The sequence below is a fragment of the Mesoplodon bidens genome (genome assembly GCF_964165515.1).
Source record: "Mesoplodon bidens genome assembly, chromosome: 15".
Lineage (NCBI taxonomy): Eukaryota > Metazoa > Chordata > Mammalia > Artiodactyla > Ziphiidae > Mesoplodon > Mesoplodon bidens.
In genome coordinates this window covers 66173169-66197440 of record NC_138171.1, presented here as the reverse complement: position 1 = coordinate 66197440, position 24272 = coordinate 66173169, and the positions used below count along the sequence as shown (strand labels likewise).

At 57.9% G+C, this 24272-nt stretch overlaps 1 protein-coding gene and 1 long non-coding RNA gene across 3 annotated transcripts in view; one reads left to right on the top strand and one right to left on the bottom strand.

Moving 5' to 3' along the window:
- LOC308629700 overlaps positions 1-9525 on the top strand; it is a 48230-nt gene extending 38705 nt beyond the window's left edge. Inside the window, exons 4-5 of the long non-coding RNA XR_014017701.1 lie at positions 5546-8164; positions 8392-9525. This is a non-coding gene — a long non-coding RNA (uncharacterized lncRNA). The remainder of the gene's footprint in view (positions 1-5545; positions 8165-8391) is intronic.
- The window catches only part of LMF1 (lipase maturation factor 1), a 92083-nt gene that overhangs the window by 2056 nt on the left and 65755 nt on the right, over positions 1-24272 (bottom strand). Inside the window, exons 4-10 of one of the 2 annotated variants that reach the window (XM_081257860.1) lie at positions 18921-19030; positions 15956-16123; positions 3391-3574; positions 2882-3035; positions 2547-2730; positions 1750-1862; positions 54-1364 (exon numbers count right to left, since the gene is read on the bottom strand). In XM_081257860.1, the coding sequence (XP_081113986.1) occupies positions 1199-1364; positions 1750-1862; positions 2547-2730; positions 2882-3035; positions 3391-3574; positions 15956-16123; positions 18921-19030 (1079 nt within the window). In that variant the 3' untranslated portion in view covers positions 54-1198. The remainder of the gene's footprint in view (positions 1-53; positions 1365-1749; positions 1863-2546; positions 2731-2881; positions 3036-3390; positions 3575-15955; positions 16124-18920; positions 19031-24272) is intronic. The other variant, XM_081257859.1, reaches the window with a different exon arrangement.

Below are 24272 nucleotides of genomic sequence, written 5' to 3'. Positions count from 1 at the left end.
CTCAGGCCCCCTACCCACCCTGGGCCCCACAGGGGCACCCCTGGTGCTCCTACCCATTGGCAGGGTCCCAAGGACAGCCCCCTGGTAAGGGTTGCCCATTCCAGCATGCTGGTGGTAGTTTTACGCGGCTGCCGCAGGCAGACTTGCTGGCTCCAGGCTCCTTGTCAGAGGCCCTGTCTGTCTTGCGACAGACACAGGGCGCCTGTTTGCCTGCGAGCAGGAACACAGCCTCTCTTGTTGGCACCTGGGCTGGCCAGGCCCCCAGGCAGGCGGCGGGGCTCCACACAGATCCACACTTGTGCCCACCTCAGCCTGGCCTCCTACCTGAAGCACCTCGTTCCCGCCGGGACCCTCCACAGCGCGGCAGGCGCCCCGGATGGTGGGGGGCAGGTGGGTGTCCACTCACTGCTGACATCAGGCCGCGGAGGTTCTGGGCCACAGCCCAGTAGGGTTGCCAAGCAACACACCATTAATCCAGTTCAACCTGCAGTGACTGGGCCTCAGAATCGCTGCCCTGGGGACCCTGGTGCCCAGGCTGGGGCTGACTGCCCTGCTGTCCCGTCCTCCCACCCTAGGTCAGGGAGCAGGAGGCTCCAGATGTGAGACTGGGCAACGTGGTCACAAAGGAGGGGAGGAGGTGCCTCACTCAGGGCTGGTGGGGGTGGCCCACCCAAGGAGGACAGAGGCCCTCTGTCCACACCTTCGGGTGCTGGTCAGTGTGGAGAAGAGCACGTGTGGGCGCATGTGGGTTCTGAGAGGGAGCCCTGACTACTTTCTCACGCAGGACCCTCCTGGACGTGGTGGGGACCCGCTTGGGGGAGCAGAGAGGAGAGGCAGGCTCTCCTCTTGGCCGCATGGGCAGGTGGTCCTGGGACAGACCAGAGCTGGGTGCAACATCGGGATGCTGGTGTCTGGCGGGGGGGGGGTGCCTGGTGACAAGGGGCACGATCTGGGTGGAGCAGGGCTGGGGGCTTTCTGGGGATTCCTCTGACGAACCCAGAGCGAAGAGACTTGGGGACCATGGGGATTGACTGTGGGGAGACAGGAAAGCACAGACAACCACCCAGGACCCTGGCAGCCCCTCCTCTCTGGGTCGGCTTCCCTGGATGTCCTTGTGGAGACCCCACTCAGAGCAGCCAACCTGCGGTCTTCCCACTTTATTTCTTGGGGCACAAGCCCTGGGCCACCTCTATTCGGGTTAGGGGTACGGCCACTCCCGTGACCTGAAGTAGCCCTTCAGGTCCTGGAAGCTGAGCGGGGGGAAGTAGGGGCCGAGCCTCTTCCGGATCCACCACTTGCCCTCAGCGGCGTGCTTGCCCCCGGGGCGGCTGAACTTGTACCTGTAGTGCTCTCCCCGGACCCACCTGCAGAGCGAGGGCAGCACAGTCAGCCTCCGCCCCAAAGACAGCCCTGGAGTCCTCAGAGGGAGAGGCCACCCAGGGGAAGCCAGAGAGCCCCAAGGAGCCCCCGGCACAACCAGGCCCCTGACCAGAGGATGGCGGGGTGGGCGGGGCTCTGGAGCCGGGAGGGCCGAGCACTCAGAGCCAATGGGGCTGAGCCCTGCATCCTTTCAGCAGGTGAGTGGTACCTGAGGTTTGCAGACCGTTGTGTCTGCGCATGTTTCCAGGAGGTGGGCCCAGCCCCCAGAGCAGACCCCTTCACTTGGGGAGAAGCCCTGAAAGGCAGCTGAGGCTGCAGTTGGCGGGGGTGGGGTGGGGTGTGTGTTTCCGTCTGGGAGGGGAATCTTACCTGGGCGGTGCCCTGCCTGCGAAGGGGTTAACGGCCAGCAGGGATAGGGCCTGGGCATCGTTGGCCAGGAGCTTGCCCGCCAGGTGGATGATCCACTCGTTGTGCTCATAGGTCTGGGGGTGAGAAGAGGACAGGGCGCAGAGAGCTGGGCGCCTGCACCGCCACCGGGCCCTTGGAGAGCCCCGTGGATGTGTGCTTTCCGCCCCCTCCCTCTTGACGGTCACCCAGCCTTCAGTCTGTTGTCCTGGGGGCATCTGACTCCAGTGTGGCTGGCGGCCAGCCTCTCTTGAGGGGGGGCTGCCCAGAGGGCCTGTGCTGCAGTTCTTTGGTTTGGGACCACCTCCTTCCTGTTCTTGCAGGGCCCCTGGTCCTGCTCGCTCTCCTGGGTGCCGCTGCCACTGTGCTGTCCGCGGGGACCTGGATGGAGCGGGGCTGGGCCTGGCTATCCCAGTTCACCTGTCAGCTTTGTCACATGCCGGGCCAGGGATTTCGGGCAAGTGACCGAGCGCCCCAGAGGCTATCTTCCCGGGCGGTGGGACAGCGACAGTGCTGCAGCCTCGCTCTGGCCTGAGCAAAGCTTCTGTGGACACTGGCTGCCCCAGCGTTGGCCACGCATGCCTCGGCCCCTCTGGTGGAAGCGCTCTGAGAAGCCGGCTGTGCGGCCCAGCCCTGGGCACCCACAGATCCTCGTGCAAGGGCCGTGCCGGGAGCCTGGGAAGGTTCCCCACGGGCTGTGCCCCAGCGCAGGAGTCCCGGGCCTCGCCGTGTCAGCGGGGCCTCCACACCGAGGGCCTCACCTGGAAGGCGGCGAACCACATAAGCCAGTCTAGGCGGTGGTGGTACGGGGAGATGAGGCATGGCCGCCGCCTCAGGTCACCGGGCTTGCACTTGAACTCGTAGTCCTCCCACTTGGCATCTGGTGCGCTGGCATTGGGGCTGGCGGTGCCCTGCAGGATGACCTCCGTGCGTTCCTTGGTGATGCTGGGTGTGGGGGAGACCAGTCAGGGCTGCACCTCCCCACCCTGACCCCACCCCCCGACCTGAGCAGACCAGGGCGAGGCTGGGGGGCTGCAGGTCGGGGCTGGCCTCACCCTCATGTCTCCCCTCTGGGGTCATGGTGGCCCCGAGGTACCTGCCAAAGGCCCCATATGTGTTGACGATCCGGAGAGGGCTGAAGGAGCTGTTCATGACCTGTCGGGAGCTCAGCAAGTTGAGGACCACGGGGATGCTGAGCCAGGCGACCAGGACGCCCAGCGCCAGGTTGACTGTGTGCCGTGCCACGCTGCCTGCCGGGAGGGGGGATAGTGGGTGGGCTCCTGCCCCCAGGCCTGGCCTCTGTTCGGCCCCTTGGGCCCACAGAAGCCGAGGGAGGTACTGCTGCCCCCACCACAGCCCGAGCCCCTTCTCCCTGTGCCAAGGACACCTTCCGAGGCGGATGTGGAAACACAGCAGCTCCCTCTTAGGGCCGCCCTTCCTGAGGACCAGGACACACTGTCCATACCAAGCAGACAGGAGTGACCCTGCCCAGGCATGGAGATGCTGCCCTGTCCCCCAGGGCACTGGTGTGGGCACAGGGCTGGGTGCCATCAACTCGAGACCACCCGGGCTGCCCGGCCACATCCGCCTTCAGGTGTCACCCACCGTGTGTCCGTGGGGCCCTGGCCCCTCGAGCTTCCTCCTCCTGCATCCTCAGGACTTGGTCCTTGAGGCAACCGGGCCCCGAGGGAAACAGGAAGCCCAGAGTGGCGTCATCGAAGCAGGCGAGGCTGGGCACGATGGTTAGCCAGTTCAGGAAGCTCAGATTCCCGCTGATGATGAGGACCATCTGGGGGTGGAGAGAGAGATCCCTTCAGCCACTGCATTTCATGTGCTCCATAGTGATGCGTGGAGCCCACACCAGAGGCATGGGGGCTGGGGGTCCCGTCCTTCCCAGCAGCCTGTGCTGATCCCCAGGTGCCCGGGAGGCCGTGGCCCAGGCCCCACGCACCCCCCCGGCCACTTGCCCCGCCTCCCTCAGACCAACCCCGCAATGTCTACATCCTAAACGATCTCAGAGGCGGACACTACCCAGTGCCTCTGGTGAGGACCCCACCTGCCGACACTGATTCCGGCCTCTGACCCTGCTTGGAGGCCACTGAAGTTACACAACTGGGAGGTGACAAGTTTGTGTTTGTGGCAACTGTCACCATGACTGTTAATCAACAGGCCCTGGGTAGCCCCAGGACTCCAGCTGGCTGCTCAGTGGTCCACCCAGGTGTCGGGGCCAGGACCAGCCCCACGGCACCTGTGGTATGTGCCCCTCACAGGGGTGGGGGGTGCTTTGGACAGGCTTGTAAGTTGTTTTAGTGACTTGAAAATGGCACCTTCTGCCTGATTTTGACCCTGTTGTCAAGGATGCGGGCGGGAGTAGGGAGTGGGTGGTCTTCACTTGAGGGGAGGAGAGGCTGCAGGGTTCACATCCCGCCCTCCCTACCAGGCGCCAGGCTCTCCTAGAGCAAAGAGCAGCCCCGCTTGCCCCCCAGGCAGACGCCTCTGATTGTGGAGCCCCAGGGATCCCAGTGCCAGCTGCACGCAGAGCTTCCTGTGGGCTGCACAAACGTGGGTGAGGAGATTCCAGGTGACCACAGTGGGAGGGCAGGCTGGAGGCTGGGGAGGGCAAGAGGCAGAGCCGAGGGCTTCTGGGGTGCAGCCCAGGACACCCCCATGCTTCCCTGAGCTGGAAGTCCTAGCAGAACCTGGAGCCAGTCCTCTGTCAGACGTACGACTGCCAGCTGCGGCCTTTTCATTACACAGTTTTCTAAGAGGCGAAGTTATCAATTTAAAAAAACTTTACAATTCTGCTTTTTGTGTCCCATCTAAGAAATCTTTTCCTCCTCCAAAGATGTAAAGATCTTCTAAAAGTTTTACAGGTCCGGCTATTATGTTTAGGTCTTGGATCCATTTCGAATTAGTTTTTTATGGAAGGTGTGATGTAAGGTTCACACCAGCTGGCTCTGCTCTGGTCCAGGCCCTGCCCCTGGCTGGGGAGGCGGGGGTAAGACTTGGGAGGGAGCAGGGCCTCTGGGATGACCGGGGTGTCGGGTGCTGGGAGGTGCGAGCACACGGGTCCACGGCGGACGTGTCTACAGGGAGACAAACTGCCTCAAGCACGTGCCTCAGAAAAGGGGAAACAAGACACTAGGAGCCACAGGTCAGCAAAGTAGAAGGAAATGGGGACCAGCACCACCAGCAAATAAACCCACAGTGAAAATGGTGCAGTCGCCACAGTGACAAGAGAAATAAGGAGATTTTCAACTGTCCAACCAAATGGACACATTTCTGCAAAAAATAAGACCTGAACGAGCAGACAGTCCCTGAGTAGTAGAACAGCCATGTCCCTGTCCAGGTCACTCACGCGCATGTGCCGGGGCCCTGCGGGCCTCGCTGCACAGGAGCCGACGGGTCAGAGCCACGTGGGGGCATCAAGGAAGGAGGTGACACCAAAGACCCAGGCTGGGGGCCCCATGGCCGGATGAGACTCAGCTGACACCCAGCTCCTCAATTTCTGATTTGTAATTAAAGCTGGGTCTTGATCCTAGTGACTGGGGAGAACGTGAGGTCACAGATGCCGGCCTCAAAAGCGTCTGGAGAGAGAGGAGCTAGGCTTTCAATAGGTCAGTTTTATGGATCACAATAGGGTCTTACAGTGTGTGATGGGAGATGGTGTGGATTCACAGCTCTTCCTGGATTAATTTGGAAAACCAGTTTTCCTGGTTCTGAGGCCCAAAATAATTATTTCTTATTCTTCACTGTCTAGGATGTTAACAAAACCCTGTGCCCAAAATGCGCCCGCCCTGGGCCGGTGGTCTCTCCTGCAGCCCTGCCTGGCCCGTCGGGGTCCCTGGGCCTCTGGTCTCGAGCTGCTTCGGGCCGACTGGGCTTCGCCCTGGAGTTTCCTGAAAACTGCTGGCTCCCGACGGTCTGGGTTTGTGGTGCCGCCAGGCCCTCTTCCACTGCGGGGGACAGCGGGGGTCCCGTGGCTTGGGCCCAGCTCCCCCGTGGACAGCACTGGAGGGGCCCGACCTTCAATTCTCATCTCCCAGACCAGCGAGACCTCAGACGCTCCACTAGCTCCTCCACTGTGTCAGCAAGGGGCTTAAGGGGAACGGTCCCTTTGCTCCTCCTGACACCTCCTGACAAATGCGTTTTGCTTTGGGGTGGGCTGGTCAGCTGCATGGGGGTCCCCTTTTCTCCATGGCTCAGCTGTGCAGCTAAGGCCACCAGGAGTGGTGATCAAGGGTGAGAACAGGCCGCTTCCCCGAGGGCCTGCCATCCTGGTGCAGCTGTCGGGGCCACACGGGTGACAAGAGCCCTCTACTGCCTAATTCTCGGATGAGACAGCGGCCAAAGCTGGGAGAAGCACCCGGCGCATGGCAGCCTCCAGCTAGAAGACACCTCTGCACCTGGCCTGGGGGCTCCTGCCTATGTCCTACGGCCCTTGGGAAGGCATGCGGGGAACAGCCCACCTTGTTCGCCCATCACACTGCCCCTTAGGGCTGGTCCACACTCAAACCCGGCAGGCAACTGATGGGCAGCCGTGTCCTCTGCAGCCACCAGCCCAAGCCATCAGCACCCACCTCTCCACTGACACTCAAACTGCTGGGAGACATGGCCACCATAATGCTGCAAAGCAGGGCAGCCGCGGGCTTCCTGGGGGGCCCACCTGCCCGAGTTCACTCCAGATGGCCTACTCACCAACCTCTCCAGGTGTAGCTGGTGCAGCCTACACCCTCGCTGAGGCACAGCCTTGCTTTGTGGCCACTTGGGGCTCCCGAGACCCCAGAGGCGTCCAGAGAAACCCAGACAAGACACTGCTAATTTGAAGGACCCCGATCAGTAAACAGCATCTATTCGTCTACACCCTCGTGTGTAACACGCACAACGTTAAAACCCTAACAGGTGAAAAGCAGAATGAATGATGCTGAAGTCTGAATTAGTGATTTAGAAGACTGATTTGAGAAATCCTTCCAGAATGTGGTGCAGAAATGGGAGAATCTTTGAGGGAAACAATACAGATTCAGCAGAGTCAACGGCTACACAATTGACTTTGCCGGATGAGAATGATGTAAAAATAGACGCGGCACTCTCGAGGCGGAAGGAGGCCTGGGCCTCGGGGGATGAGGGGTGCAGGACCAGTTACTGGAGCAGGACCTGGGCCCACACATGTTCTGGCCATTTCTCGTTTCCAAGGATGAATCATAAGTAAAACAGTATAAGCATTTAGACTGAAAAATATAAAAAATGAGAAGAAAAGGAAAGAAAAGTGAGGAAGGTGGCCCAAGGAGGTGGGACCCTTGGAGTAGTCGCCACTCACCTCCACGAACAAGAGAAGTAGGCGGGCAGCAGCGGGAACATAAAGGCCGACCAGAATGCAGCCGCTGGGCCTGGCCCCAACTGAGAGCTGAGCACAAGGCCCGGTGTCACCCTAGGACCCACTGCCTTGACCAAGGACGAGGCCCAGGGACAACCTGCCAGGCGCCCATTTCCTCCTGCGTCTCCCCCTCCCAGGTGTGCACTTTCTCTTGCTCCACTGAGCTGAGTTTCCCAGGTGGGGGACCTGCCCCCACCGCCGCCTCCTTTACCCCGGAGAAGCAGGGCTACCCCTTGGGGCCCAGGTCCACGTCCATCTTGCCTCATTGCTCAGTGGCCTCATGTTGACTTCAAAGCTAAAACTCCACCAGCGACTCCTGCTTCAGGCCAAGAGGGAGGTAGCGGTGCTGGACCCTCAAAGCAACTATCTGAAATGCAGGCCTGGGCACTGAGGGAGGGCAGGGCAGGGGGCAGAGCCTGAAGCTGGGGGAGCTCGAGGGGCTGGCTTGCCACATGCCACATGGGCACAGCAGCCAGGAGTTGTGGGTCCTGCATGGGTCCCCATGGCCGCTGAGCTCGCAGGGTGGAGACTCCGTGAGGACAAGGAAAGCACACGACCAAGGCTGTTGCCATCGCTGAGCTCACGTGGGTCTAGAGGACCTTCCAGTCCTGTGAACCCGCCTGGAGAGACATGGAGAGCCAGGCCGAGGCCCTGTCCTGTGGAACTAGGCTGGCCCTACAGGGAAGGCACATTCAGACCTGCCCAGGAGGCTCTGAAACTGATTTGCAAGTCAATTAGCTGCTGTCAGGAGAGAATCAACAACACCAGCGTCCAGCACCCAATCAAAAGTTAACAGACTCTAAGTTGGTAGTTAGTAGCCTGCGGCACGAGCAGAGACAAAACAGGCTGGGAGCGGAGTCAGAAACCAGAGATGGCCTGAAGCCAGTAGATAAGAATGTGAAAACAGCTACTGTCAAAAATTAAGGGGTTTAAAAGAAAACACAGTCATAAGAGAAATATGAAAATGCCAAAGAATAACGAGATGATAATTTGAGAGTTTAAAAGGTAATACAGGGGGCTTCCCTGGTGGCGCAGTGGTTGAGAGTCCGCCTGCTGATGCAGGGAACACGGGTTCGTGCCCCGGTTTGGGAAGATCCCACATGCCGCGGAGCGGCTGGGCCCGTGAGCCATGGCCGCTGAGCCTGCGTGCCCGGAGCCTGTGCTCCGCAGCGGGAGAGGCCACAACAGTGAGAGGCCCGCGTACCGGAAAAAAAAAAAAAAAAAAAAAAAAGGTAATACAGGGACTTCCCTGGTGGTGCAGTAGTTAAGAATCCGCCTGCCAATGCCCGGGACACAGGTTCAATCCCCGGTCTGGGAAGATCCCACATGCCACAGAGCAACTAAGCCTGTGCACCACAACTACTGAGCCTGCGCACTCTAGGGCCCACATGCCACAACTACTGAGCCCACGTGCTGCAACTACTGAAGCCCGCACACCTAGAGCCCATGCTCCGCAACAAGAGAAGCCACTGCAATGAGAAGCCCGCACACCACGACGAGGAGTGGCCCCTGCTCACTGCAAGTAGAGAGAGCCCGCGCGCAGCAACGAAGACCCAACGCAGCCAAAAAAAAAAGAGAAGGTAATACAGTCAGTCCCCTACATATGAACCTTCAAGTTGTGAACTTTCAAAGATGCGAACATGTATTCACATGTCCAATCACATAAGTTAGTTCACGTGTCTGGCGTACACTGTCATGTGCGTGCATCCTCTACAAGTGGTGTGTTTCTGTGTACTTGACTGTACAGTGCTGTATAGAGTACAGTATTACAGTAGCTTTATTTCAAGCCCAGGATGTCTGGAAGCAAGCGTGACAGTGTTGATGTAGCTGGTACTGCTAAGGAGCACCAAGCGCCAAGAAAGGATGAAGAGAGACAAGAGGAAGAAGAAGTAACTGAAGAACCGAAGAGATTCACGGACGATGCAGAAAATGGCAAGGGGATTTTCTTTATTTGAGGAGGCACTGTTAGTTTTTGAGGCACAGGACCCGAATGTAGAGTGGTACATGAAGGCTGCAGCAGCCGTTCAGAATGCAATCCAGTGCTACCGTGTCATCTATGATGAGAAAAAAAGAGCTACTACCCAGACATCACTGGATCATTTTTTCAAGAGGGTAGGTAGAATTGAATCCAGCAAGGAACCAGAACCTGTGCCATCAACGTCAGGCGAGAGTGAAAGTGCAGCTTGCCCTCCGTCTCCTGTTGCTGACGACCCTTCAGCTCTACCATCTCCCACCTCCTCTCCGTCCTCCAGTCAGTAACTCTTCTTGCCTGTTCACTCGATGCCAGCCCCTGGATGCCAGCTGTTGTACTGTACTGTACTACTGTACTTTTCAAGGTACTGTAAGATTAAAATTGTTTTATTTTTTGTGTTTGTTTTTTAAGTATTATTTGTGTGGAAAGTATTATAAACCTATTACAGTACAGTACTATATAGCCGATTGTGGTAGTTGGGTACCTAGGCTAACTTTGTTGGACTTATAAATTGGACTTATGAACGTGCTCCTAAAACGGAACTTGTTTGTATGTAGGGGACTTACTGTATACAAAACAGATAATTTACTGGATAGGCTTTTGACAAAACTGATACTGTAAAGGAAAAAGTCAGTGAATATGAGCCCAGAACAACAGGAACCTTGCAAAGTGAAGCACAAGGAGAAGCAAAGCTGAGCAGAGCCTGGGCAGCCCCTCAGGGCCTAGGGGACAGCACCCACTGGCCTGACAGACGTGTGATTTAAGCCCCAGGAAGGGAAGGGGGCAGACACAACATGAAGAAAATTCTCCTCATTGAGGAGAACTATGAACGCACAGGTCACAGAAGCCTAAGAAATCTCACACAGGATAAACTCAAAGAAAGCCACACCTAAGGCACATCAAACCAAATTGTTGAAAAACTGTGAAAAAGGGAAAAATTGTAGAAGCAGTCAGAGGGGAAAAGTCGCAGACAGAGGAGTGGGGCTAAGGGTCCCGCAGACTCCCCAGCAGAGATGCTGCGGGCAGAGACCATGGACAGCTGAAGGGAACACATCCACCAGCAGCCTCTGCTAAGAAATGTTAGAAAACCAAATGAAACATCCCTCAGGCAGAAGGAAAATGACCAGGATGCACACACAGGAGGGCAGGGGGCTGGAAACTGTAAGCCCGTGGGCGATTGTTAAACACAGACAACCAGCTGTTTAAATGAAAAGCCACACATCGGGGTTGCAGTTGTTGGAATGATGGCTGCAAAGATTTAACAGTGAGTGAGAATACGTGGTTGTGGCTGGGCACACGCTCTCGTGGAGGGAAGACCCCACACATGACCAGCAGGGACCCATGGGGGTCCTTTCCTTCCCTCGTTGCTGTTCCAAACCATAGTTATTTTCCATTCAAAATGAGTGCTATCGGGGGGACTCTTGGTGCCTCTGGACCCGTGAGGGCCACACCCCAGGGTGCGGGTGCAAGGCCTCGGCCAGCGTGGCTCCCACAGCGGTGACGCTGCACAGGCTTCCCCTGGCATTGGTTTGGAACCCTGTCGTCCTGCTGGCTGTAGTCCAAGCCCTCCTGGAGGGACAGATGCCCAGGCCACCCCTGGTGGACCACAATCCCGCCTACCCACCCACAGCGAATGGGGTGGCAGACCTGATGGGGCCACTGGGGGCCGAGGAAGAGCCCCAGGGGAGGGGCCCAGCGGCTCAGCACTGTCAGGGCTGGGACCTGCACAGTCAGCTCAAGGACCTGTGCCTTCTTGAGAGGGCAGCGTCCCCACCTCTGTAAAGGAAAACTGGAAAAAGCAGCGTCCCCCCCACCGAGTGTGAGCACTGGAGAGAGGCCATCACCCTGTAGCCCTGGGGCCACGTGAGCGAGGACACGGCACAGCCTGAGTCAACCTTCTGAGGTCGGGTGCGATGCTGTCCACTTGGCACAGTGACCTCGGCGGGCGGGGGCTTTGAGTTCTGCTTCCTGAGGAGGCTGTGCTGGTGTGGCCTCAGCCTTTTGCCCAGTGACCCCAGTGACCTTCAGCCCTGGCTACAGACTCAGGTGCAGGAGCAGCGTGGGGCCAGCTCCAGGGAAGATCATTTCTCCAAACAGCTACAGGAGGGCCAGGCTCACAAGCTGCCCCCACTGTGGGTCAGCGTCTAGCCAGGATGCCCTTGACGCTGTTCTCTAGCTCCTGGCTCAGGCTCCCCCACTTTCGAGCTGAGGACGCATCCTCCTGGCACGGCCACCTGAGTGGCCCTGACCCCCTGCATGCGGCAGGAAGAGCTCACGTTGGGATGGGGCTGAGGCCCCTGATGCCTGGTCCACACGCCATGACCCGGAATGTTCTGGCACAATAGGATTCTCTATCCCGGTGAGAACTCAGGAGCCTTTGTCTAAAGCCCACTAAGTGGCCGTGGGGTCCTTATGACCTCTGAGTGATGCCCGGCTTCCCTCCACCACCCTGGTCCATTGGGGCCCAAAGACACCCCTCCCCAGTCACTCCACCCTGAGACCAGCTAGGGGGCCCTGACTCAGAGACTAGGGTTCACCAGAGCAGTTTTGGAGATGGAAACCTGTTTCTAATAAAGCAGCAGAAGGCCTGAGGATTCATAATGCCGTCTTCGTGCCCTTGTCTGGCACACACTGGCTGTGACCCCACGGTGGGGGCCGGGTGGGAAGACGAGCTGGGAGGTGGGACCCCGGGCCCAGGAGAGATGTCCCTGAAGGAAGGGGCTGGGTGTCTGGGACTCCCCTGTTGGGCTATGGACTCCCACAGCCTAGGAGAGGACATGTGTGCTCGCAGATGATGTTCTACAGCCAGGAGCCCCGGGACAGTTATGCTGTGACCCCAGCTCCGGGTGGGTCACTCAGGGGCTGGTGGGGGCAGCTCTCTGCGCCCAAAGCCATAGTGATGTTCCCACAGTGATGTCCCCTGGTCTGCCGACGTTACAGAGATTAGAAAGAGCAGGACATGGTGGGAGGTTGGGGAGGAGAGCGTGGGATCTGAGATGCGTCTTTGCACTGACTAGGAGCCACTAGCCTGGTGAGTGCCCGCTCCACGCCAGGATGGGAGGTCCAGCCTGGCCCACAGCAGAAGCTGAGCACTGCCCCTCCAGCGTCTCTCCTTGGCATTAGAGTGGGGGTCTGAGGTGGGGGTGGCGCGCCTCTCCAAGTAGACAACAGGCTGCCTCTGGAGGCCTTGCAGAACCTTCCGGAACAGCTGTGCAAACTGAGCGTGGGAGGAGGTGCGTGTGCTCACATCCTCAACCCTCTCCCGGGGAACGAACGGAAACAAACAGAACCAGGGACCCTCGGGGTCGCGGGCGTGGAGACGGGAGCAACGTTCAAGTCCAGGGGTGGCCAGCACTGTGGCCTGCAGAGGGCCACGTGCCCCCATGAGACTGCCCTGCGCGCCCCACGCTGCCTGCGAGGCTGGACACGTGCAGCTGGGCCAGGGGGCCATTTGTCTTCTTTGCTTTGGACAGCTGAGGCCCAGCCCCTGGGGGGCATCAGACCAGGCCTCAGAGAAGAGCCACAGCCCTGGGCCATGTCCCACCTTGTCCTGGGCATGGTGTGGGTGGGGGAGGATGATGCTGGGGACACACCTGGACTGAGGCTCCCAAGGCCTTGGGGGACAGAAGGCGAGTGCATGGCCTGCCTTTGGGAATAACGTCCAAGGCCGCAGGTTGGCGGCAAGGCCTTTCAAGGTCCCATTCTGGCCCTCCCCTGCCCAGTGTCCCCGTGCCACCGCTGTCCACCCGGACACCAGACCCAGAATCAGGTGGAGACTCAGCCATGTGGCCTGAGTTTCTGGGAGCCGTCTATACCTGAGTCCCCCCCACCTGCCCCCGGTCTGCAGAGTCCCCCGTGGTGGAGGCACCGGTGCCCCCGGCTGGGACACAGACTCAGCTGGGCTGGGTCCAGTTAGCGGGTCCTCGTCCTAAAGCACCACGAGACTCATGCCAAGTGAATAAACAAGGGCATTTCGAGGCTGCTGGGTCAAAGGTCAATGTAAATATCTTCCCAAATCCTATTTTCAAGTAGCTGAACCCTTTCACCTGCACTAGTAAATCAAACTTCCTTCAAATGTGTTTTTTAAGTGATATGACAATTTGCTTTTCTTTACTGCTTGCCAAAGGTGGGCTTCAGATTATCTGGACAGAAAGTGGTAGGTGGTCAGTACAGCCTGAGGGATGTCTGGAGGGTCCCTATAGGCCCAGTAGGATTTACAGCCCTGAAAGGGTCCCAGTGGTCCCAGGCTTGTAAAAGTGGCTGAAGCAGCAACTAATTAACGCCCCGCAGCCTTAAGAGTGATTCTTGGTCACCGTGGTGACCACGCAGCCTAAGCAGACCCAGATTCCTGCTGAGACTGTGTGCCAGGCAGGTCCTCCAAGTTGCCTTGGGGACTGGACCCATGTTCTCCATCAGCAGAGGAAGGTGGGAGCCTATGGCTGGGCATCCTTTGACAATGGAGGAAGGTCCAGCATGAGGCAGTGTCCACACTGGTGGACACTCACAAGGATGCTTGAGCCTCTGTTTGGAGCCTCCTCCCGCAGCTCAGGATGACGGAGCCACTGGGCTGCAGTGTGCACGGGGCAGGGACAGTGCTGAGCACTCCTGGCCTCCGGGGGTGTCCCTCACTGGAGACTGTTGGGAGCAAGGGTCACCCACCAGCCAGGATTGTGCCCTCCAGCCAAGTCCAGATAGTTTACGGATAAACTGTGGTGCATCCAGACAGCGATAAAAAACACGCTCTCAACCCATGGAAAGACACGAGGAACCCCAAATGCATATTACTAAGGAAAAAAGCCAGTCTGAAAAGGCTATATCCTGGATGATTCCAACTATATGACGTTCTAGAAAAGGCAAAACTATGGAGACAGTGAAAGGATCAGTGGTTGCCAGGGGTTAGGGGTGGGAGAAGGATGAATCCAGGGAGCACAGAGGATTTTTAGGGCAGTGAAATGAGTCTGTATGATACTATGATGGATACCTGTCATTTTACATTTGTCCAAACCCATAGGATGCACAACACCAAGAGTGAACCCCAATGTAAGCTGTGGACTTTAGTTAACAGTAAAGTATCAATATCGGTTCCTTAGTTGTAATAAATGTATCACACTAACTAATGCAAGATGTTCCTGATGGGGAAACTGTTGGGGGGGGATATGGGAACTCTATACTCTCTGCTCAGTTTTTCTGTGAATCTAAAATTGTTCTTTAAAAGTCTATTAATTAAAAACAAAACAAAATATAATTTAAAATACTGGCAGCAAAAGCAGGTGAGCAGGTAGGGGGAGACAATCAAAGCATTTCGAGGCCACAGGGGCGGCAAGGACGGGGATTAAATTTAGACGTTCAGTTAGTTGTGTACTTGCCTGAAAGAAACAGAGTGTATAACTTGCTAATTAGGAGAGAGGGAATAATGGAACGAGAAAAACCTCATAAGAGAGCTAAAAAGGGCAAAAAGAGTACGCAAAGATGTGGAAATAAAATAAAATGCAAATGTACCAGCTGAGATACACGATACTTAAAGAGCATGGGCCTCGTTGGAAAAAGAATCCTGCTCTGTGCTGTCACAGAGGCAACACCGAAGAAAAGGACACAAATCCAGACTCTGCAAAACAGGAGATTACTGTGACTTGATCCTTGGCCAACACATTTGAAAACAGATGAAATGGACAAATTCCCAGGAAAATGTCTGCCATTAAAATTGCCTCCAGGGACTTCTCTGGTGGTCCAGTGGGTAAGACTCTGCACTCCCAATGCATGGGGCCCGGGTTTGATCCCTGGTCGGCGAACTAGATAGATCCTGCATGCATGCCGCAACTAAGTCCGCAAGCCGCAACTAAGAGTCCGCAAGCCACAACTAAGAGTCCGCAAGCTGCAACTAAGAAGTCCGCGTGCCGCAACTAAGAGTCCGCATGCCGCAACTAAGAGTCCGCAAGCCACAACTAAGAAGTCCGCATGCCGCAACTTAGAAGCCTGCATGCCGTGACTTAGAAGCCTGCATGCCGCAACTAAAAGATCCCGCATGCTGCAACTAAGACCTGGTACAGCCAAAATAAACAAATAAATAAATATTAAACAAAACAAAACACAACTGCCTCCAGAAAAAAACAGACCCTGCCTGTCTGGCAGCCACGAAAGGGTTGTCAGTGGCCACAAAGACCACGCCCCCTCCCCCTGGGCCAGGCAGTGATGTAGGAGAACCAACTCTGTCTTGTCTATGAGGGTGCGAGTAAAACCTGGAGCAGAATCAGACAAGGCCAGTGTGGATGGAAAACCACAAACTTCACTCACTGACAACACGAAAAACCCAAACAAAATGGTAGCAAGTTATACCCACTAACATGTTACAGTATACACAGCATGACTGAGTTGATTTATCCTAGGAAGGTAAAATTGGTTCCATTTTAGCAGTGGTAATGTAATTCACGCTAACAAATTAAGGGCAAAAAAGTGATCTTCTCACAACTGGTGGAGAAAAAACCATTTGCTAAACTTCAACACCCATTCATGACTAAAAATACCCAAAACAAAACCCATAGAACTTCCTAGTAAAGAAGAAACGAGAACTTGGTAGAAATGGCCACAATAAACAACCAACCAAGCAAGCCACAGGCGGCTCCCCCAGGTGTGGGACGCCCCACTCCTGCTGCTGCCGCACCCATCATCTGGGGCGCACAGCACACGGGCCCGGACACCGACAAACAGAAAGATGGAGGCAAAACTAGCAGAACAACGAATACGCTGTAGGTCAAACCTCCATAAACAAGGTGAACAGGACGTGGAAATTTCAGGTTTTCCTTGGGAACTGACACGCGGCTGCTCACCTGGAACAGGATCTGTAGGGCCCCATGGAGGATGCACATCTGCCGTCCGAGGAAGACGAAGAAGGGCACCACGAGCTCCAGGAAGTGGTTGCTGAGGGTCTCGAAGCGGTGGAACCACCATGGGGAGTGGTGCAGGAAGTAGGCCACGGGGTTGGGCACCGGCTGCGTCTGTGGGATGAAAGGAGGCCCATGAGTTGTGCCTGGAGGTGGGGACCTGCCCTCCCAGGCTCTGTTCTGTGGTGCCCGCTGGTGGCCTTTTGGGGAAGGGGGGTGCATGGGGCCACCCTGGCCGGGAGAGGTGCGGGGAAGACCGGCGGCGTGGCCCACCCTCCAGCAGCTCACACGTCACCAGGATGGGGAATGGTGGGGGGCCATGGGTCCCGACCTTCTCTATTCGCCTGGCTTCCTGTAATTCTGACACTGACCCCTTCAAGGGGACCCTGAGGGCCCCGGTAACGCAGGAGCTCAGATGCTGGGGAAGAGTCTGTGGTCAGAGCCCTGAGCAGCATGGGCACCGGCAAGCCCCCAGCGAGGGGACAGGGCACAGGTGCGGAGGCGGGACCGTGGGATGCTCACACATGGTGGATTTCCTCTTGGAGGACAGTGGAGGCTGGGGGAGTGGGTCCCGGCCCCACGTGTGTGTTCCTGGGAACGGCCTCCACACGTGTGCGGGGTGGGAGGGCACAGCAGGTCCCCAAGGCCCACATGTTGACTCAGCCGTGGTGCTGGCCGCCTAGGGCCCAGCTGATGGGCCCTGCGCCTCCAACCACAGGCCCCGTCCTCCCCACTCATGCGGCTGTCCATGCTCAGAAGGGCCAGCTGTGCTGACACTGTGTGGGGCTGGGGTGGCCCTGGTGTGGACATCCAGCATCGGTGACGGGTATTGTGTGCAGGTGGCCCTCCATGCTGAGCTGGCTGGGGCGGGACACCAGGCCGCGGCAGCCCCAGACCCGGTGGACCCGCAGCACCCACCATAAGGCTAATTGCGCCTCTGCCGTCTGTGGAGAGTGAGTCCGTGAAGGGCGCCGCGTCTGCTGTGAGGACAGGGTCGCTCCTCTCCACTCGCACCCACATGGGTGTGGACGCGTGGGCTGTCGTACTCGTTGGGCTGTAACCACCCTGAGCATCTCCCTGTTATCCGGCTCTAAAGGTGCTCAGGGTCACCTGAGCCCCTTCCTGCTCCAGCCTGGGGGCAGCCGCTTCTCCAGGAGCCTGGTCCCTCTGGGTGGAGACGGGTGTTAGAAACCCGGTCTGGGCATTGCTGTCTCCCTGCCCCGCATCCCTGCTGGCCTGGCTCATAAAACTGCGTTTAACTGTGCTCTCTCTCTGTCTTGGCTGCAGAGGTTCCCACTTTGTGAACGTGGAGGGCGGATCAGACACAGAGAGGCAGCCCCTTTGGGGAAGGGCATGCAGGGCTGCGGGGTGGGGGGCTCAGTGGGGGCGGGGCCCTGGGGAGACACGGGGTTGGGGGAGCAGAACTGTCGGGGCCCTTTCCGCTCAAAGGCCTGTGCTTCCTGACGCCAGATTCACCACATGACGGTTAACGCCTGAGTGGAATGAAACCACCACAGTCCTAAAACTGGAGATATTCTGGTGGTTAGCAGCAATTTCACTAACAACACAAAAAGGCAGCATCAAATCAGTTCCAAATGTTTCAGCTTTTTGAAACAACAGAGCGTTTCCTGGATACGGTGTGTACACGCATGTGTATGCGAGTGTATGTGGATGTGTGCACATGAGAGTGAGGCTGCCGGAAGGCGCCGTGGCCCCTGGACAGGTGCGTGCTGTGGACGGGCCACACTGTGGGCAGCACTGGGAATGGTGACTGAGCACAGGAGCAGCCCCTCTGTCACATCTCAGGACCCAGCTCAGGGGGCGGCCCAGCCTCGGGCGGCAGAGGGACATGTGACCCTGCACGCTCTTCAGGGCTGAAGGCCCCATGTTACCTACAGCCACAGGCAGCTGCGGGGAGCGAGGCCTTGAGGGGACCCCCCCACCCGCCCCCGACGTTGCCTCTCATCAACACAGGTTACGCCCACCAGACAGAGGGAAATGGGAGCCTGGGATCCCCTGCACTGCCCCCTGCCAGAGGCAGGCGGGATGTGTGCCCACTGCGTCCACTGCATACCCATCAGCCGCTCCAGGTGGGAGGCAGGCCAGCTAGACCTTCCTTCTCTGTTCCCACCCCTTCACAGACCAGCTGAGGTTCCCCACCCACCGGGGGACCTTCTTCGCTCCCGTGGGGCTGAGAGGGCCTGGCTGGCAGCCAGCAGGGAATGCAGACTCAGAGCTGAAGCACTCCCGAAGGCTCTCCTGTTCGTCCCCCTGCCCCCACCACTGACCCCCAGTCCTGGAGACGCCCAGGCGGGAGAGCCAGGCACCAGTGGGTTGGGACCCCAGTGGCCAGGGATGGGTGGGGTCTCCTGCCCATGAGACCTCTGGCCCTTGTTTTGCCCCTCCTGGGATTTCTGCTGGGCTGAGTCCCCAGACCTCCACCCTGGGACCCAGAAGTGGCCGACACAGGCAAGTGGATGAGGCAGGCATGGGGCAGGGCTCCCTGGCACTGGCGTGACGGGGCGGCTGAGGCAGTTGTTGGGGTGCAGCGTTGGCCTCCTCACTCCGGCTCCCAGTGGGTTCAGGACACAGGCAGGAGAGAAGTGTCTGCAAGGGGCCCTCCCTCCCGCAGGGCCTCTCCAGGAGCCCAAGTGGGATCCCAGGAGGGAGGAGACTGCTGCCCGCTGCCCCGGGGAAGGAAACGAGGAAGAAGACATCCTGCTTGACAGGTGGCACCCCAGACCCAGCAGGAACGCAGGGCCCCATGTGAGGAAAACAGGTAGTGACAGGCACGCGGGGCAAATGTGGATGAGCTGACATGACGCCGCCTAACACCCTCGGGGTGATTCACAGGGAAACGATCCCAGCCTGCACCTGTGCCCCCACATCGCCGCACAGCCGCGCCACTCACCTCGTAGTGGAAGTCCATGCAGGTGAGGTCCTGCCAGCACTGGTCCCCCCGGATCTTGATCAGACCCTGCCGAAGAGACAGAGAGGAATGTGAGCCACCTCCGGATGGACCTGCGGGAGTGACGGACCTCATGTGATGCCTGAAGCGACGTGAAAGGAAAAATCTGAACAAAGTCCAGGAAAGACATGTTTAGGGTTTCTGAGGACTAAAAGTAGTAAACACAGGGAAAAAGAAACGCTTTAAAAAAATTGATTGATTGATCAATTTATTTTTGGCTGTGTTGGGTCTTTGCTGCTGCGCGCGGGCTTTCTCTAGTTGTGGCGAGCAGGGGCTACTCTTCATTGTGGTGCACGGGCTTCTCATTGCAGCGGCTTCTCTTGTTGCGGAGAACAGGCTCTAGGTGCGCGGGCTTCAGTAGTTGTGGCGTGTGGGCTCAGTAGCTGTGGCTTGTGGGCTCCAGAGAGCAGGCTCAGTAGTTGTGGCACAAGGGCTTAGTTGCTCTGTAGCATGTGGGATCTTCCTGGACCAGGGCTCGAACCCGTGTCCCCCTGCATTGGCAGGTGGATTCTTAACCACTGCGCCACCAGGGAAATCCCACTCTTTGCTTTTTATAAAATCAGTTCCTCCTGTGTTTCTTTAAAACCCAGTTTTCAGACTCTGAGCATCACCATAGTAATGCACCTGTGAGGCTTTAGAAAAGGGCAAATTCGCAAAGCACATGAGCACAACCTGACTTAGACGCCAAGGAAGACGTGGGAGGGACGATGTCCCAACTGCTAAGGTGACGATGATTCAGGAGCTCCAGTGGCCTCGGTGAGAATATCCACCCACCACAGCATACGGGAGACCCCGTGCTTAGGCCACAGTACAAGGGAGAACCCAGTACTCAGGCCACAGCACATGGGAGACCCCAGTGCTCAGGCCACAGCATGCGGGAGACCCCGGTGCTCAGGCTCGGGAGGGGCTCTAGGGAACTCCTGTGCTGCCCAGTCCGCCGGGAAAGTGACTGCGGAGAGAGGGCCTCCGCAGTGCAGCCTGTGGGTGAGCTTGTCTGCAGCCCTGCCAGTCTCCCTGACGGGCAGTGGCCAGCATGGCCGGTCCACAGTGGCCAGGAGGACAGTCAGCTCACTGCCTGCCGCACTCCCCCGTTCACTTGCCCTTGGGAATCACAGTTCCACGCGATCCCTTCACGGTCAGAAGCAAACTGCTCACCAACGGGAGTAAAACCGTTGCTGGATGCACAGATTCAGCCCTAACGTCTGTCTCACGTGACAGCTGGACTGGAAGGTGAGAAACTGTGTCGCCAAGAAAGCAGCCTAGATGGCAGCCTGGCTCTCTTGGCTGGTGGTCTCTGCAGCTGCAGCTGCTCGGGGGCGAGTCCCCTCAGCCCATCCTCGCACCTGCCCAGCCTGTCCCAGGCACCCTTCCTCACTGGAGCCAACCCACCATGGACTTCAATCACGTCTGCAAAACAGCCTGGCAGCCACGTCGAACTGGGGTTTGGTTGAATACCTGGGGTGGCAGCCCAGCCAGACTCGCACATAAAACTGACCTTCCCATAGGGGAAGAACTTCGGGGCAGTTGAGGGCTCTGAGCTGGGGACAGAACAGTGTGAGTCGACAAGTCCTCTGACGGCCACGCTGCCAGCAAGGCAGGATGGCTGCCCAGGGCATAAGACGTGTCCCACCCTGGACTTGCCTGGACTGTGGAGCCCACAGGATGGGCTGAGGGGGCAGCTGACACCTGGCCTGGGCCCCTGTGGGCGGCACAGACGCAGCGACACCCAAAGGAGCAGGGACAAGAAACAACAGGGAAGCTAGAGCCACGTGGTGGCCATGCCGGCAGCTTCCACAGTGAGACCGAGTGACCGTGTCCTGGCCAAGCACACGGGCCAGGCATTAGCTAGCTGTGCGGCCCAGCAGAGAGTTTACAAATACGTCCCACGGAGCCCACAACACTCAGCCGTCCTGGGCGCCATTTACACCCTGTGGCTGTTCCGCACCCACCTCTCTGGGGCCTGGCGCCCTGCAGTGGGGCCGACCCCATGTCAGGGGAGCTTGTGTAGTGGACGTGGAGCCGCGCTCCGAGGACCCGCCTGCTCTGTCTACAGACTCACAGAACTAGTCACCTTGAGAAGCGGTTAGTCAAGTCTCTGGAAACTGGGTTTGCTTAGATCACAGAAGTGCCGGAGACAACTTCCAGCGTGAACTCTGCCATACACGGTCGCATCTGTACAGAAACAGCGCTTCAGAAAGCCTATCGTGTCCTGCCGGCGCGGATGAACCGCTGGTTTCTGTGGCAACGTGCCTGCTCGTTTGGCAAGAAAACACAGCCACTGTCACACGTCACTCCCCGTGAGTGCAGGCTCTGCTCCCTACATCCCTTGGAATCCGAGAGGCACTCTTTGGAGATTCAAACCAGGCAAAGAAGAAAAAAAACAAAATAATTAAAATGTCATTCAAATTCTAAGCTGGTATGAGACACTTAAAAATCTGAAACATTCTTTTGGGAGTGGAGGATAATTATATTCCTCCCCATCTATTGATTTCTCTCTACAATGCAGATGTCAGATTTTCCACGGATTTTTTTTCTTCCAGAGTAAGTGTCAAAGGAACAAAGCCTTCTTTGAGCCTTTTTCAGCCCAAAATTAATTCCAAAAAAATGGCACAGACAGACCAGTAACACACCGAGTGACCTCCAGCTGTCCATACAACCTCTGCTCTCCCTGGGGAAAGGGTGAGTGCCAGAATGCTAGAATATTCTGGGGCGACTGAGGAGACCTCAGGCCTTATGGGGAGCGGGTGGGGGCAGGTGCCCGGGGGATGCACAGGGGCTTCTCTCTAAAGCTCACGGGTCCAAGAACATGCTCCTTAATATCTCCCATTTGGAAATGGGAAAAAGCAAGGCCTTTTGCCACAAAAAGAACATCAATTTCTGTGACGCTGCACAAGTCCCATCACACCTAACTGGGTGGGGGGCTCCCAGGCCTGCAGCCGGGGGAGGGGAGACAGCCCTCGGGTCCGAGCCAGCACCGAGCGCTCCCTCGGCAGTGCCCCCATTTTGCACGTACACTGCACCCCGTTCTCTCACCGTCAGAGTCTGTCTCTCTGGAAATCCTTTTCTCCATCTGCAGACACGGGTGATCAGTCCTACACCTGCTCCTTTCCCACAAAGGAGAAGCATCAGCAACCTGGGTCTGTAGGTACGGGAAGAGGGGCTGTTCCCTCCCTGGAGCAGGCCTGTTGGTCTGGGACGTGCTCACAGCCATGGGGGGGTGGGGGTCGGGACGCCTCGGTTCTGCTCCGACCTGGCAGCACTCTGCATCTCCCCTGGGAGCTGAGCTGGACCCACGGGACCCCACGTGCTCTGTGAGCAGGTGGACGACCGCAGCGTGAGGCTCATGGCTTAGCGCCCAGATCTCACCTGAGTGTGCACAGGCTGGCCTGGGGTCTCTCAGGACTGACCTGTCTCTACATCTGAAGGGGCCCCAGACTACACAGGGTTGCCACCTAGCCCCTTCTCTCCAGGTCTGCGGCAGTGTCTGCACTTTCAGACTCCGGGGTATGATTAGATGGAAATCCACCCTCTGAATTCACCAGTGCAGTGCATCTATGCAGATGGCAGGCACCGCATCAGCTACGGGGGAACCTCTGAGCCGAATGTGCAGGGAGGGAGGGAAATCGTGGATGCTGTTGGTGGGGGGTCTTGTTGTGCCCCCTCCCAGAACCCCGAGAGCTTGTGAAAACTGCCCAGACCTGCAGGGGCCGTGGAGCGGGTGGAGGGGACAGTCTCAGGTCTTCACAGCTACCGCAGGCCTGGGTACGACCGTCCTCCTGCCGAGGCTGGTTCGAGACAACTGGCAGAGAGACAGCACAAAGAGGGCGCTGAGCCGCTGGGCAGGGGGCTGACGTGAGGTGCGTGCAGCTGGGCAGAGGTCAGAGCCCGTGGACGGCGCTCCCCAGAGGTTCCCAGGACGCCTCCACCAGCGGCACCATGGGAAGGAGGACAGAGCAGCCCACACTAACGCAATAAGGCAAATTAGAATAACCGCTCTCATTTTAGAGTGGTGATCCCAGGACCCAGAAGGCTCGTCAAGGAAGTGGCAGCGATACCCGCTTGACTTGGTCTTGGGAGTGAGTCACATTCCAACGTTTATTTCATTATGTTAATAAGATTTTACTGTAGAAACTGACTCCCAGAGAGGCCCCGACCTGAAGGTTCTTTCCTACAGAGCTCCTGCTCTTATTTGCTAATGGGTCTGGTGTCTCGTCTCGCTCGCTCACCTTTCAGCGCCGTTGCTGCCACTGTGGGGCCGGAGCATCGCTGGGACCCCACACGGCAACGCGGAAACTGCTTCAGATGACCTGCTTCACCCACTCAGAGCAGTCCTGGGCCTCCAGGGAAAGCGCACAGACCCAAATGCAGACTCGCTGGGTTCCAGGAATCCTCCTTCCCCAGCCAGCGAGGGAAGCGGGAGCTGTGGGCCCAGTGCAGACGCTACAGCAGCGACAGCGTTGCTCGGAGGTGGACACAGAGGGCTGTCACCACACCTGGACTCGCTGCCAGCAAGCTCAGGCAGAAATGTGTGCTGTCTGGACGGAAAGGGGCATGGCTCACTCCCGACGGCGGGCTCTGGGGCGAGGCCCAAGGGCTGCGGTGAGCTGTGACCCCCTAATCTCCAAGGTCTGTGGCTTTAATGGGGTTGCATCTCACAGGGATCCTTGCGTGAAAAAGCAAACTCACACGGACTCTTAAGTCAAAGGGTTGAGCTACAATTCACATGAAACAGAACGCACACAGATGAAATGTCCAGTTCAATGTGTCTGACAATTGTACACAATCAGGAATCCACCCAAAACAGGACACAGGTTTCCATCCCACAGAACATTCTTCGTGACCACCTTCCAGGCAATTCCACATGCACTGGTCAGGGGGCCGCCTCCGCCTCCGCCTGCCCCTGGGGTTTCACACTCGTAGGGGCTGGTGGCCCGTGGCCCTGGGCTCAGGCTGGCCGTGCTCCTCCAGGGACTTCAGGTCTGTCTGAATCACTGCCTCGGGGGGTTGGTTCCCTCTCCCAGCTGAGCGCTGTCCCTTGTGTGGATGCACCACAGGCTGCCCATCCATCGATGGACACTGGGCTGGTGCCCAGGTCTGCGGTCATGATAAGCAGGGCTGCTGTAGACATGTGTGGACAGGTTTCCTTTCCTGGCAGCGGAAGGCGGGCTCACAGGCGGGGTCATGTCTTGCCTTGTAGGAAACTGGCCTACGGCTGCTGAGCAAGGCTGCACCACTGCACCCCCTACGAGCCAAGTGACGCTCCCACCAGGAATCCCATGGCCCGCAGACCCTCCG